We start from the raw sequence: 15,390 nt of genomic DNA, 5'->3' as shown, positions 1-15,390 counted from the left end.
AACATAGAATAGAAGACAAGGTGCAAATATAGTGTGTTTCACTGCCACCACCAGGTTAAGCATAGTTACAGTTTTACCTGTTTTAAAGCCACTGTGAAATGATCTCAAAGAAGTCTGCTTTAACTAGGGCAGCTGGAAATTCATTTCCTTTTTCATCACCAGCGTAGTGTCAGCTGAGTCACGTACTCCAACTTAGTGTTGCTACTCTTCTCCCAGACTTCAAGAAGGAAGCTCTTGAATATCCCTATTATTTTAAAATGCACTTTGAATTAATGTTTTGCAGCCTTACTGAACTGAAGGGATAATGAGTTTGCGTGCAGCATACCATTCTTTCAGTAGTGTTGACAGGCTCACAGCAACAAGTTATCCTGCTTTATGCATGGGCGTTTCCTTCCCTCCTTTATTTTGCAAACAGAAGAGCCGACTGGAAAAAAAATTCAGCATTCTCAACAGTGCGACTGCTGATGTTATTTCAGCTCCTGTGATTTCCTGTTTAATTCTTGCTCCCTCTTCTGGCTGTTGAGTGTTATGTACTGAGTATCTGGTCCCACGTGGCTTTCTCTTTAACATGTGTAAAAGTTGGAAATCGAGGAAGAGCTTAAGCTGTTTCAAAATACTTGTCATCAGTACAATTATGCTTTTCTGTATCTTGTCAGGTCTGCTACAGAGTTGTAATGCAGCTCTGTGGACTGTGGGGTCAGCCAGTTCAGGCTGTGAGAGTCCTCTTTGAAATGAAAAATGCTGGAATACAGCCCAATGCCATCACCTATGGTTATTACAATAAGGTAAGAGAAGTCTTGACAAGGCATACTTGACCAATGTTTCTCTTCCTGTTGTCACTCTCCTTGTCTTGTAGCATGTTTTGAAGATTGTTTCTTCCAACTGTTCACTTGGATTTGCTGATTCTGTTAGGCAAGCAATCATTTTGGACATGCTTATGGTTCACGGGATCTACACTGTATGGTTTTGCACTGTTAAGTTCACATTTATGTACTGTTTGTCTAATCAAAAATTCTGTTGAAATACACATTTATAGTGTTTCCATTTCCAAGTTTTGGAACCTGTCTAGTGCTTCCATGTCAAAACCATCTGTTCCTAGGTGTATCCTTTAAGGTAGTAGGATCCAAGATGGAGGAAGGCTGGAATTAGGCTAGTTGAAGTAGCTTCCCCCTCTTTTCCTTGCTTCCAAGTTCCTCTAATATGCTGATAAAACTTCTTAGTAAACTATGTAAAGTAATTTGAAAAGAGGTGCTACTATAGTCTTCTGTTGCTACTGAAGTATATAAGTAAGAAAAAACCCCACCTTGTTTACTTAAAGAAATCTTGATCCATTTTTTGTTGTCACCTGTTGTATCTAGAGCTGTGGGGTAAAAGGAAACATTTCATAAAAGGAAACAGTTCATAACAACTCAAATATTTCTCCTTCTTCCCATAGTAGACAGGAAATGCCTTTTTTGAGTATGGAAACAAAAGCTTCTCACTGTATTGTGCTTCTTAGTGTAACTTTCTTACTTTTTTTGTTACTGCAATGTCTCTTTCTGTAGGCAGTTTTAGAGTCTCCTTGGCCTAGCAGTAACCGCAGTGGCATATTCCTGTGGACAAAGGTACGAAATGTAGTTCGTGGCACAGCACAATTTAGGCAGTGCTTAAAGAAATCAACGCAGAGCCTGCGAGTACCTGTGATATCAGGTAATAAGTTAGTTGAAATGGATGTATTTCTGCTGAACAAGAGCATGACATGCTTTCTGAGGGATTGCAGCTAACTTTGTGGCTTTTACAAATGGAAAATCTTTCCTTACGTGTGTAAAAATTGATAATTGCCAACTTGATGCTTGAAACAGAATGTCTTTCGTACACTGAAGAATTAATTGTCTGAATTCTATTGCCAGAATTTCATATTCTCATTTTATATGTGCAAGCAAAAGTATTTACTAGTGTCTGAAGAGGTTAGATTTATTTAAAAACCTAGAAGTTAAATCCTTTCTTACTAACCAGCTCTCATTCATGTCTTTAGCTCTGCGGAGTACCACGGGTGGAAGTGATGGGGACATGGTGAGCCATGGTAGCGTGGATAGTTCTAATGATGCTAACAGTGGGGAGCACACTCTCTTCGTCCGTGACTTAGTCAGGCTTGATTCCATTGATAATCACTCTAGCACAGGTACTAGATTCTGCTGGGTTTCACTACTAACAGTCCCCCAAAAGGCTAGATTTTCTAGTCTCGTGTTGATTTCCCCTCCACAACTATTACCTTCCCCTCTTGAGGCTGTAGAGAAGGAAGCATGGAGTTAAACTACATAAAGAAAAAGAAGTAAATTGTTGTTGAATATTGCTCCTTTACTGCAGATCATGCTTCTTCTTTAGTTTAGAGTGAACAGGAGCAGAAGTACTGCTATGTTAAAATAAATGTCTTGCTATGGTCTCATGAACCTCACTTTTTTGTGCTAATCTTCAGAAAATATATGAAGCCTCTGACATATAACTCTGTTAAATTTTGGCGTATTGTCATTTTTTCATAGAAATGATAGTCTGTGTGAATAAAACCTTCCTCTACATTAAAAGAAAGGAGTGAAAGTTGCTGAGGTGATTAGAAGCTAACACTTTAAAAGGTTTCTCCTTGATGGTAATCCGGAAAGGCCTAATTAGCATTCCTGGAATTAGTATCGTAACTATCCTTTTAAAGGCCATATTCAAGCTTTATAATAGTAGTTGCTAAAATTGGAAATAAATATAGACAATATCAGAACCTTGTCATACAGTCTTTATGAGACACCCTGGGGATGGAAAGACAGGTGATAAGCTGGAGAAAAACTCTGTGTTAAGTGTGGTGTGCCCTATTCCAGACAAACTGGAGTAAAAAGAGTGCACAGGAAGTTAATCATTTGAGGTGGCAAGACAAAATTCATGGTTCTTCATATCTACTGTAGTACTGATTACATCCTACCTGTGCACAGTCTTAACTAAACTTCCTTTCTGTGTGTACTTCAAAACTTAATGTACAAATAGTTTTTGTACACTCTTCATTTTTTTAATATCTTGAGCCTTTCTGTAAAGAGAACTTTGAGTCTGATGCCTGTGCTTCATCTGATATGCCTGCCTAGATGACTGAACTTCCCTTCTCTCTGCTCTTTGTTGCTTTGCTTTTTGCTCTTTGCTGTCTCTTGGGTGCCGCATTTGTCCTTGGCTCTCACGGTGTGGGGTGCAGACTTATATGGTGTGAAGCCTTGGATGCACGTATGCATTATTTCTACCCTTGAATGTTACTTCTGCAGGTAATTCACCCATTTATCAGTAGGGTGTTTTCACTTCTGTGTAAAGCAGGGATACTAACATTATTGAAATGATAGAAAGAAAATAAGGATGGAAGAATATCAGAACTTAGTCTTCTATATAAAAGGTTTTTAAGATCGTAGCCAAATGTAATTATTGATTGATAGTCAGACTTTTAAGTTTTATTATGTTTTGCATGTTTGCTCTTTGTTGGTAAAATAAACGGTATTGTAGATAAATTATGGCTGTCACTCAAGTTTTATGGAGCTTCCTAATACTTTTCTTGCTCAATAACTTACTTACCCTTTGATCATTTTAAATACTGTCATTTATTCTATTAGGTAGTCTAAGGCATATAAATAATCTTGTTTAACATGTGGCTGTGGGATATGTCCCATATAGTATTTCTGTATTTTTACATATACAGCAGCACTTCAGATAAAATTAACAAAGAGAAGAATGTCTTTCTGGGTTGTTACCTGTGGCAAACTTTTTGGACTACTCTAAAAAGTTACAGCTGTCAAGTTTAACTGGTATCCCGGAGGAACAGACTTTTTAGATTTTTTTTTTTTCTATTACATTTTATACTTTGAACTATAGCACAAAGATGTAGCACAGTTTATGGTACAGTTCTTTTCAGGGATGTATTCATTGTTAGAAGCTTACTCAATTACTGTTGTGCTTGTCTAAATTCCTTTTGTACATGCATTTGAGAATTTAGCTTGCCCAGCAATGAAGTATTTCATGCTAATGAGAAGGGAAAGGAATGAAAGGAGATACAGTGCATTAAGAGTAGTCACTATAGTGTTCCTGGGGAAATAACTTGTATTTAATAAAATAATTAGAAAAGTAAATTTGTATTGTATAGCCTAATTATCTCTGCTGTCAGCATCACCAAGTAGATTGTGCACAGATTAGGCATTTTGGTGATCTCACTATGAACTGTTCTGGTGAAACAAAATATGAAACAAATTATTTTCATTTCTTTTATTTTCTTATTGAAATACAAATTTAGGAAACAAAACCAAATATGAGGCATGTGTTTTGTATTTCTTCAAACAGGTGGTCAGTCAGACCAGGGCTATGGATCCAAGGATGAACTTTTAAGAGATGATGGGGATAGTCTTCATGCAACTGAAACACAAGTAGAGAAAGATATTTCTTCTAAAGCGGAAGACCTAGTAGGAGGTTAAGTATGCATGTTTACACTGATGAAAGCTTCTTGTAATAAATCTGCTTCATGCGTTAGAATACCACAAATACTTAATGTATTGAATTCGTAACATTGCCAAGGTCAAAATATGACTGTATGACATGTGGTGGAGTACTTCTGTGCCCTAGATAATAGCAGTGGAATACATGTAGGTAGAAATAGCCTTTTATTAGACAAATATAATATAGCTGGAAAAACTGGACAAGTGCTGTGGGCACAGTATTTTGATTTCCATTCCTCTCATTTGTATATTTGAAAACTTGACCCATTTTTTAGTTGTACCAGTGGACCTAATAAAAGATACTACTTTTTCCTACAAGCACTTCCCAGCTGTAGAAAATAGGGTAATCTCTTGTCTTCTATCCAGATTTTGCCCTTAGTTTTTCTGTATTTTGTCTTTCTAATTACTGAATCTGTTTCATATCTGTGTTACTAGATACTTAATGTGAGTTAAGGCATCTATAGCTGTTATTAGACAAATAAGTCCTGCGTGAAAATCTGAGAACTGCTGTTCCTCCCCTACTTAGGTTAGTTAAAAATACCAAGGCAAGAAATTGGCATATGCTCTAACCTTTTGAACAGCTAAGGAGTCTCTGCGTAATACTGTCTACTGTCATCTGTCTCGGTATTATTTCCAGGAAATGCTCAGTACCTAGTAGTACTAATCCTTTAGGTTGTAATTACATAATTCAACAGTGTCTGAGTGTATGTTTTCTATGACAGTGCAAATGAAATTATTTAGTTAAATTAACTAAAGTTCACATTCTCTTTCTTGTAGAGGTTTGTATTGAGAAATCTGATGAAAAACAACAGCTGAATATAGAAACTCACAGTCCAACAGACCCACCTGCTTGGGGTAACAGTATCGTGAAAGTTCCATCTGGCATTTTTGATAGCAGTTGGAGGAAAAACAGTGCTGGTGAGTCATTGGGTGAAACAGAGCTTGCCAAAGTCCTTGTTGTGCTATAGTGGTTTGCAGTCTTTTTCATGCTATGAAAAGAAACAAAACTTTTATTTGAGGAGCAGGTACCTTGGACCACATTTGCTTTCCACCATTATCCTTTGCAGGTGACTTAGAAGGAACCTGTGGATTATAAGGTTGAAAATCACCATTGGATAAATTGAAATCAAGATTTTCCCTGTCCCGCACTGAGAGTGTTTCAGTAATGTACTAGAAAACCAAGAGAATTAGGGTCTCTACTCTTGATTTTGTCACATAAACCTTGCTGACCTTGGACAAGTCTCTTTATTCCTTTGGCTTACATTGCCATTCTATAACCTGGCAATAGTGCAGGTTGTCTTTGTGCCATACAGAATTTAATTACATATCTGGAGCTTTCTGATGAGGAAGACTTGTGAATATATAAAAGCCGAATCTTGGGGCTCATTTGTTTTTCTGCCTTTATGCCTTGTACTTGTCTAAGGCAATGCAGTCCAGCTTCAGTGTAAGTTGATAGCAAAGAATTGAGTCTCAGACAAGAAGTTGCTCAGTTTCTGGCAATTATGAGAGCTGATAACTAGTGAAGAAGCAGCATCAATGTGAGACTCAAACATCTTCCAGCAGTGAATACAGTACAGAGAGTCCTCTGTTGGGATTCTAATATTGTAGAATTCCTGTACTGATGGAGGTTTTTGCCTAGCTAACACAGCTTTCTATGAAAGATAAATTCCCAATTCCCCTGAGGAAATAGGAGTAATAGATTTATAAGATGAGTTTATATCTTCCACATGCTAAATTAAATTTAGCTTTTTTCTAAATATGACTGTGTCATAAACAAAATAATGCTTCAGTGTTGTGCAAACACACACAATAGTTGGATTTTTTTTCAGAACCAGAATGAACTATGGAGTTTAATGTATAGATCTGTGAATATAGCTCTGGAAAAAAATAAATAGAGCAATCTTTACTTATAATCATACTTTCCTTTAGTTCATGGATGTAGTACCTACTCTCTGCTGAGTGTTGGCACAAGGAAAGGAGGTAGAAGCCATAAAAGGCTTTGACTTCAGGGAGTCAAAGAGCAGATCATTTTCAATCTGCAGAATGCCTTTGCAGCAAGTAAAATAAGTTGTAATACTAGTGTAACTTCTTAATGGATAACATGAGATTGTGATGCTCCCAGTCTTCTCACAGTAAGGAGATAAGGAGATTTTACATGATCTCAGAAAATAAACATTTTTGGTGGCTATGGATACCATATTAATGCCTTTTCTCTTTTAGAAACTGGTTCTAGCCCACTGTTCATAACTCAGGATTCAGTTGAAGATGTAGTCTTTGGTGATGTTTCTCCTAAGAAAACAAGTGAAAAAGGACAGAAGAGACAGAAACTGTTTTCGGAGAGAAGCTGCAGTTTTAGCAGTGAAAGCAGAGCAGGAATGCTGCTGAAAAAAGGCAGCTTGGACTTGCATTCTAAAGAAATGGCAATAATGATGGGAGCAGATGCCAAGATCCTAACAGCAGCTTTGTCTGGGGCCAAAACTTCACCTTGTCATATGAATAAATCCCACAGCTTCGAAAGTATTGTTGACCAGCAGGTTCATGGCATAAGTGGCACTTATGAGAGTGACTGGGGATTGGAGCGTAGGTCTTCACCAGTGCTGGAAGAACCTGGGGAAGGGCAGGAGCATCTTGAGAATGGGAGAGATGAAAACATGACCACAGTGGAAGACATGAACCCTGAACAGTCAGCTGAGTCCAAAAACCAGAAACCAGAATCCAAAGATGCAACTACTAAAAGGAATAGTTTTTATGGAGTTGTTAAGCCTATTGAAAGGGAAGATGTTGAAGTAGGCTTGGACCCTTTATCTTTGCTGGCTACTGACAGCATGGAACCAAGGCATCCAGAGGATGTTGAGGAAAAGTTGATGTCACCAGTTGCAGCACGTAATTTGGCAGATGAAATAGAGAGTTACATGAATCTGAAGAACCCATTGGGTAGTAAGTTTCCCAGCATGGAACTGCACAAACCAGATACAAAAGCAAAAGTCTCTGGTACACTTGGTCACTCCCATGAAAGGAGGTCAAGCCTGCCTTTGGATCCCATCCTGCCATCCCCCAAGTCTTACGAAAATCGGAGAAGTCCTTGTGTTTCCAGATCCAAAACATTCACTGGACGACCAAAGCAACAAACTCACCCACGAGTTCAGAAGGAGCGGTCTTCATCTTTGACAGGACTTGGTCGTTCTTCTCCACATGGCTCATTAGGATCCGTCGTAACAACTTTATCCAATCTGAAGTTAGACAATATACTGTCTGGACCAAAAATGGATGTTCTGAAATCAGGCATGAAGCAGGCTGCCAGTGTGGCCAGTAAGATGTGGGGAGTTGTAACTTCAGCATATAGTTACTCAGACGATGAGGCAAGTGTTTTTCAAGATGAAAAATTTGGGGAGACAAAGTTAGAGGAGTAACTTCTGTGTCCAGAAGATTGCTTCATGAGATGGTGTTTTTTATTAAGTATTGACATTTATTAGCTAATAAAATTGTATTTTATGTATGGCAGAGTTTTCCTCTGTCATTGAAAAAACACTTTTCACACAAAAGCAAATTAAGTGATCTTGATGCATTAAACTTTTTTAAACTTTGAGTCTTTGTTCTCAACATCCCCCCACTTATTTATCTATTTATCTTTTTATTTATGTTAAAAGAAACTGCACCAAGAAACCCTAGTAAGATCAAAATTATGTCGTCCTAAATAATGTCATACTGCCTGTCTTATTTTAAAAAAAAATAAGAAAAAAGTTGTGAAAACAAATCACAAACCTAAGAAGACAGGTTGGTGAGGATTAAAGTTGAAAGTAGTAAAGGACAACCTGAGATCTAGTAAATTCAGTCATCAGGAATTTGGAAACTAAATTTTATGGTTCTTGGGTGAGCATACTTGATTAACAACGTCTTTTTCAGAGTAAACCATTTCAGAGTATAGTGATACAAATGGAAGAGGAGATGGAGGGATGAATATTGTAACTTCCTCCTTTACGTATACGTCTTGTTATTGTGCCTCCAGATATAGCTTTCTCTTTTAGAAAGGCCTCCGCTTGATCCAGTTAACCCCTTGATCTGGTGGCTTTAAGGATCTTTTGTCCCCCCCCCCTTCAGGCTGTTAAGATAGATTCTTGTTTCCTTTTTCAAATTCTCCTTTCTTTCCCCAACCTCCTTGAAAGGTGGGAAAGGGGAAAGGTAACTGTCTTTATTTCTATGGAAACAAATTTAATTGCTGTTACTTATAGGGTCCTTTCTATGACATTAAGAAAAACCAACAAAACAACCAAACATTTTTCTTTTTTTCTTTTTTCTTTTTTTTTCTTTTTTCTTTTTTCTTTTTTTTTCTTTTTTTTTTTTTCTTAAAGCAGATTTTGCCTGTGACAATCAAAACTCACTGGTTTGGTTTCTCTCTTGAGGGTTTTTTTTTCCTATGACCTAGGTTCTCCCTTTGTTCCTTTCTATTATACTGACCTATTATGTAGAATTTTGTTTAATGACACATCATCTGCAACTTCCCTTTTTAATATCCTAATTATTATACTTTGTCACATGCTGTGTCTTAGTGACTGTGTTGTTGCTGCATCATTGCAGCTGGTATGTTTCATTCCTGTCTTCAATTCTGAAAATATGACTTGAACTCAGACTTTTTTTCTGATAATTCCTTCATTTTGTGTAGTTTCTGACAAAGCACGATTTCTGCATCATTTTTCTTGTTTCTTCTATTATGAAGAGGTTTATATCCTTGTCTCTTTGTCACTCAGTTTGATCTTCTGCTAAGTATTTCACTACTAAAGCCTTTCATTTTTCCAATTTCCTTCGAGTTTGTCCAATATCTGCTCTTTTTGGGGTTGTGTAGATTTATGTTAGATCTAATTTTACATCAGGATTTTGTCTTAATCTGCTACTTTATTTATTAGGATAAAGATGGAAGTCAAATAATGAATCTGGAAGTACTCAAAAATGCTAATCATCTTCTTCTTGTATTAAAGGAAGAAACCAATCGACCAGACTTTAACTTCCCTGCTGGTTTTGAAGATAATATTTTAGGAGATAATCTATCATCAAGAACTGGAGTCCCAGGGCTAATTACGAATGAGCTTGCACAAAGCACTACTAGTCTTGGCAGCAGCAATAGCAGTGGAGAAGCAGGAAGACAGCATTACAGTGCAGGTGAGATTTTGTTTTGGTTCCCCCTCATAACTTGTTTATAATATAACAAACAGGGAAAACCATTATGTGTGAATCATTCATAACAGTGGAAACTATGGTAATCTGAAATTATTTCAAGCCCTTAAGATAAGTACAAGCAAATTTTTACTTCCATTCTATACTCTTCTCTTGCAGTAGCAAATAGCTAATGCTTCTCTTTTTGTTGAATGTATAAAAAGTTGATAAAAAGTACAGGGATTTAACTGTAAAAATACTTCCTCTGTGTATGTGATAGGAAAATTCCTAACTAGTTGTATCTAGGAACACATAGTCATTTATGTAGAGTCATAATACCCTGAAAGTTCTTAATATATTAATGAAGAAAAGCAGAGCAGTGTTCAAGAACTGTAAATAGTTGCATAACTAACAGGGGCAGATCTTTTGAGGGGAAAAAATGCAAAGCCAAACAAACAAAACCAACCCCATAGCCTTAAGCCCACAAAAAAAAATAAAGCAACACACACAAAAAATGCATCAGATTTACTGTGGAATAGGAGGTATTGGATGCATACTTAATTTGAAGTTGTAAATCATTGGTGAATATATGACTGCTAAATTGTCATTGTCCTTTCCACCCCCTCTCCCCTGTTCTAAAACTGGATGAAGTAAATCTAATAATTTTCAATTCAGATTTGCTTCAATTAGATTTGATTCTTATTTTGAGAAAAATGTGTTGCTGAACCAGCTGTGGGTTTAGTTTAGCTCTCTTTGCAGTACTTTAATGACACGACTATCATAAAGCCATCTGCATCAAGAGAGGAGGAACTATCTTGCGGACTGTACATAAGCTGACCTTGTCTAGCAAAATCATGACGAGATGTGTTCTAGTTCCAGTTAGTTAGGAGGGTTGTAAGAACTAACTATAAAGAGTGGCAGCCATCAACAGGATATGTAAAATTTGTTCACAAACCTAAACTTTAGCTGAAGAAGCAGAGGAGCCTTCTTTATGATTGGGGCACTCTGGTGGTGATTTTTTTATTAGGCAAGTTTGACTGGGCTTGTGAGAGGAAGTAATGCCCATAGTTTTGCTTCCTAAAACTGATTCCAATAATTTTCTTCTGGTAAATATATTCCAAATCTGTTTCCCCTTCTCCTTGGTAAAGCTCATAACCATAAAACCCAGACTTACCAAAGAAAGATTATTTATTTTACTGCAATGTTAGCCAGGGAAAACTTAAGCACAGTAATGGCATGTTTGGTATAGAATCATAGAATCTTTCAGGTTGGAAAAGACCTCTAAGATCATCAAGTCCAGCCATCGACCCAACACCACCATGTCTACTAAACCATGTCCTGAAGTGCCACGTCTACACGTTTTTTGAACACCTCCAGGGATGGTGACTCCGCCACCTCTCTGGGCAGCCTGTTCCAATGCCTGACCACTCTTTCGGTGAAGAAATTTTTCCTAATATCTAATCTAAACCTCCCTTGATGCAACTTGGGACTATTTCCTCTTGTCCTTTTGCTTGTTACTTGTGAGAAGAGACCAACACCTATGTCACTACAATCCCCTTTGAGGCAGTTGTAGAGAGCAGTAAGGTCTCCCCTCAGCCTCCTCTTCTCCAAGCTAAACAACCCCAGTTCCCTCAACTGCTCCTCATAAGATTTGTACTGTGGACTCTTCATCAGGTTTGTTGCCCTTCTCTGGACATGCTTCAGCACCTCAGTGTCTTTCTTGTAGTGAGAGGCCCCAAACTGAACACAGAATTCGAGGTGCGGCCTCACCAGAGCTGAGTACAGGGGCACAACCACATCCCTGCTCCTGCTGGCCATGCTATTTCTGATACAAGCCAGGATGCTGTTGGCCTTCTTGGCCACCTGGGCACACTGCTGCCTCATGTTCAGCCAGCTGTCAACCAGCACCCCCAGGTCCTTTTCCAGTGAGCAGCTTTCCAGCCACTCTTCCCCAAGCCTGCAGCATTGCATGGGGTTGTTGTGACCCAAGTGCAGGACCCGGCACTGAGCCTTGTTAAACCTCATACAGTTGGCCACGGCCCATCAATCCAGCCTTCCAGATCCCTCTGCAATCTGTATCATGTGTCTTGCCTGGTGCTATTCTTCTGTTTGCTATTTAGATATGGATGTATCATTCAAGAAATCTTGAACCACTTTTTAGACTATATATATTGAGCCATTCTTTATTCTTTCTTTGTATTTTGAGATTTTATTCACTGATGCTTTTTTTCTCTTACCAATCTGTGATATATTGTGTTAGACAAAAATAACTTTGGAATGTTAATTACAAAATTACATTTATTTATATTGTAATGATAATACCAGTGAAGTTATGGAGCTACACATATCTTTGAGGATCATCTAGTATAATTTTCTGTCTTGGTCAAACAGAAATTATTTTCTTTGGGAAGAGATGAATTACTCTTTCCTTGAATACAAGACCCAAATGACTTTTTCTGTACAGGTGAAGTTTCATTCCCAAGAAGTACAAAAGTTCTAGAGTCTGAGAAGTCAGAGCACAGCTCTTCACATAATACTAGTTTATCCAGCATTTTCCAGAACTATGCGATGGAGGTAAGATTAATAAACTCATAGATGAAAGATAGAATTATTCAATATTATTGTATGCAATAATTACCTGTTTAGTTGGATTTTTCAAACCAATTTTTTTCCATGTTTCTACTACAAAGATGCCTGATATTTTGAGCCTAGAGTGTTACAGTAGCTTTAAAAAAGAAAAGTTCATTAAATGCTTTTTCTCTTGAGAGAAGAGACAATTGAGGGAAGGGTCAAAACTTAAAGTGAGACAGAAATTAGAGAGGAAGCAAGATTTTTTTCCTTTTAAGCTTTTTTTAGTTTGGGGGTTTTTGTTGTTGTTGTTTTTTCCCCTCTATGTGTTGTTACTAAATAATTGTGGTAGGTTGACCACAGCCAGCCCTCACCCAGGCATTTGCTTGCTCCCCCCCTCATCAGGATGGAGGAGAGTATCAGAAGGGCAGAAGTGAGGAAAAAAGCTTGAAGGTCAAAATAAAGAGAGTTTAATAAGTGAATTGAGAAAACAAAACAGGAGGGGTGACAACAAAAACCAAGTGATGCAAAGGCAATCAGTCAGCACCATGACACACCATGCAAACAGCTACCTTGGAAAAGCTCCCCCACAACACCCGCAGCTTTATGACTGAGCATGATGTTATATGGTATCTCTTTGGTCAGTTGGGGTGAGCTGTCCCCTCCCAACCATTTGTGCACCCCCAGCCTCCTTGCTGTGTTGGGGACAGAATGAGAAAGAAAAGGGCATGACAGAGTGTGAAGCGTTGTTCAGCAATAGCTAAAACATTCGTGTGTTATCAACATAGAGTTGGTCACCAGTCTAAAACACAGCACCATAAAGACTATGAAGAAAATTATCACGGTCAAACCCAGCATAGTAGTGATTTAGTATGCCACTCTCTTTCAGTTGTCACTTGTAGATACTTTCAGACTTCAGATACGTAGGCAATGGTCACTGTGTTTGCCTGGGTCACTTTTCTCTCAGCTGTAGTATTACTTTGCTAGGTCCCATGAAATTTTCTTTTATGCTTGATGTTCTGGAGATCTAGGCTTGTCAGACTTCTGCACTGCATTATGTAAGGGGCATAGCATAGTAAAAGAAAAATGTTGCCGTTGGGCAAATATCTAAAATATATTCGATCTAAAATATATTATATGCTGTATTTGGTGGTGTTTTTTTGGTTTTGTTTCCTGTGAGAGTGAAACAGTGAAGTAAGAGGAAGCCTAAAAAATTATAGACCATTCTTCAGCTAGTACAGGATTATTTTTTACCATCTTTTCTCCAGTTCTCAATCTAGTTTAGTGATGAGACTTTTATTAGGTAAAAAACAACTTCCTTTTTTTACCACATGTATTGGGTCTGCATGGCAAGGTTTTGGTATTGGAGGGGCTACAGTGGTGCCTTCTGTGAGAAGATGCCAGAAGCTTCCCCCATGTTCAATAAAGCCAATGCCAGCCAGCTCCAAGATGGACCCGCTGCTGGCCAAAGCTGAGCCCATCAGTGACAGTGGTAGCACCTCTGTGATAACATAGTTAAGAGGGGAAAAAACCTGCTGTGCCACAGCAGCTGGAAGAGAGGAGTGAGAATATGTGAGAGAAACAGCCCTGCAGACACCAAGGTCAGTGAAGAAGGAGGGGGAGGAGGTGCTCCAGGTGCTGGAGCAGAGATTACCCTGCAGCCTGTGGAGAAGACCATGGTGAGACAGGCTGTCCCCCTGCAGCCCATGGAGGGACATGGTGGAGCAGATATCCACCTGCAGCCCATGGGGGACCCCACGCTGGAGCAAGTGGATGCACCTGAAGGAGGCTGTCACCCTGTGGGAAAGCTGCACTGGAGCAGGCTCCTGGCAGGACCTGTGGCCCCATGGAGAGGAGCCCACAGTGGGGCAGGTTTTCTGGTGGGATCTGTGACCCCATGGGGGACCCACACTGGAGCAGTCTGTTCCTGAAGGACTGCACCCCATGGAAGGGACCCATGCTGGAGCAGTTTGTGAAGAGCTGCAGCCCATGGGAAGGACTTGCGTTGGAGAAGTTCATGGAGTACTGTCTCCTGTGGGAGAGACCCCACGTGAGAGCAGGGGAAGAGTGTGAGGAGTCCTTCCCCTGAGGAGGAAGGAGCAGCAGAGAGAACGTGTGAACTGACCACAACCCCTATTCCCTGTCTTCCTGGACTGCTGGGGGGGGATGAGGTAGAGAAATCTTCAGTGAAGTTGAGCTTGGAAAGAAGAAAGGGGTGGGGGGAGGTGTTTTATGATCTTGTCTTATTTCTTATTACCCTATTCTGACTTTTGATTGGTAATAAATGAATTTCCCTTAGTCAAGTCTGTTTTGCCCGTGACAGTAATTGCTGAGTGATCCCCCTGTCCTTTTCTTGACCCACGAGCCTTTTGTCATATTCTTCTCCCCCTGTCCAGCTGAGGAGGGGTAGTGATAGAGCAGCTTGGTGGTCACCTGGTGTCCAGCCAAGGTCAACCCACCACACCACTACAAAAGGTTTCTTTGGTGTTTGGCTGGTTTTGGGTCTTTTCGTTTTTTGAGAGAGGTAGACATGCATTACTTATACAATTGAAACTAATTTGTATGTGCTGAAGGCTTCATAGGAGTGAGCAATTGCAAATGCCGAATTAGTAGCATTTCAGGGTAGTGCTTTGTCCAGGTCTCAAAATACCTAACAAAAAGAAATTATTAGTATTTGCATTTCATAGGTAAAAGTTTTATGGACAAAATAAGTCTGAGTATGGTGAGTAAGTAGTGATGAACTCATGCTTCCCAACTGGCATTCTAATACCTGTTAAACTCCTGTGGATACTAAACCTATAAAAACAATTGTAAAAGATAATATTCACTCTTTGCTGTTCTAGGTATTGATGTCAAGCTGCTCTCAATGTAGAGTTTGTGGTGCTTTGGTTTATGATGAAGAAATTATGGCTGGATGGACAGCAGATGATTCAAACTTGAACACTACCTGTCCTTTCTGTACAAGTACCTTCCTACCTTTACTTAATGTTGAATTTAAAGACCTACGTGGCTCTGCAAGGTTAGTGGCTTTTATAGATACACGCTTTCTGCCTTTGCAATTGGATATTGGTGATATTTTTTCACAAAATGATCTTAGTTGTATCTCCCAGTATTTTTGTCTATGTTCACAAGAGTATCACTGCCTGTTCAACAGTTGTGATTGTACTGAAGGTAATTATAAGTCCTGTAA

At 38.9% G+C, this 15,390-nt stretch overlaps 1 protein-coding gene across 4 annotated transcripts in view; it reads left to right on the top strand.

The window, feature by feature from the left end:
• The window catches only part of DENND4C (DENN domain containing 4C), a 79,553-nt gene that overhangs the window by 48,906 nt on the left and 15,257 nt on the right, over positions 1-15,390 (top strand). For 2 of the 4 annotated variants that reach the window (XM_075741110.1, XM_075741108.1), the window contains exons 18-26: positions 657-785; positions 1,545-1,689; positions 2,015-2,161; positions 4,333-4,458; positions 5,262-5,402; positions 6,705-7,843; positions 9,458-9,638; positions 12,097-12,206; positions 15,044-15,219. In XM_075741110.1, coding sequence (XP_075597225.1) covers positions 657-785; positions 1,545-1,689; positions 2,015-2,161; positions 4,333-4,458; positions 5,262-5,402; positions 6,705-7,843; positions 9,458-9,638; positions 12,097-12,206; positions 15,044-15,219 — 2,294 coding nt within the window. Of the gene's footprint in view, positions 1-656; positions 786-1,544; positions 1,690-2,014; positions 2,162-4,332; positions 4,459-5,261; positions 5,403-6,704; positions 7,848-9,457; positions 9,639-12,096; positions 12,207-15,043; positions 15,220-15,390 lie in introns of all 4 variants that reach the window. The other 2 variants (XM_075741109.1, XM_075741111.1) reach the window with 2 other exon arrangements.

The sequence above is a fragment of the Balearica regulorum genome, chromosome Z (genome assembly GCF_011004875.1).
Source record: "Balearica regulorum gibbericeps isolate bBalReg1 chromosome Z, bBalReg1.pri, whole genome shotgun sequence".
Classification (NCBI taxonomy): domain Eukaryota; kingdom Metazoa; phylum Chordata; class Aves; order Gruiformes; family Gruidae; genus Balearica; species Balearica regulorum.
Note: the sequence above shows the minus strand (reverse complement) of the source record. Positions and strands in the feature narration are given on the sequence as shown.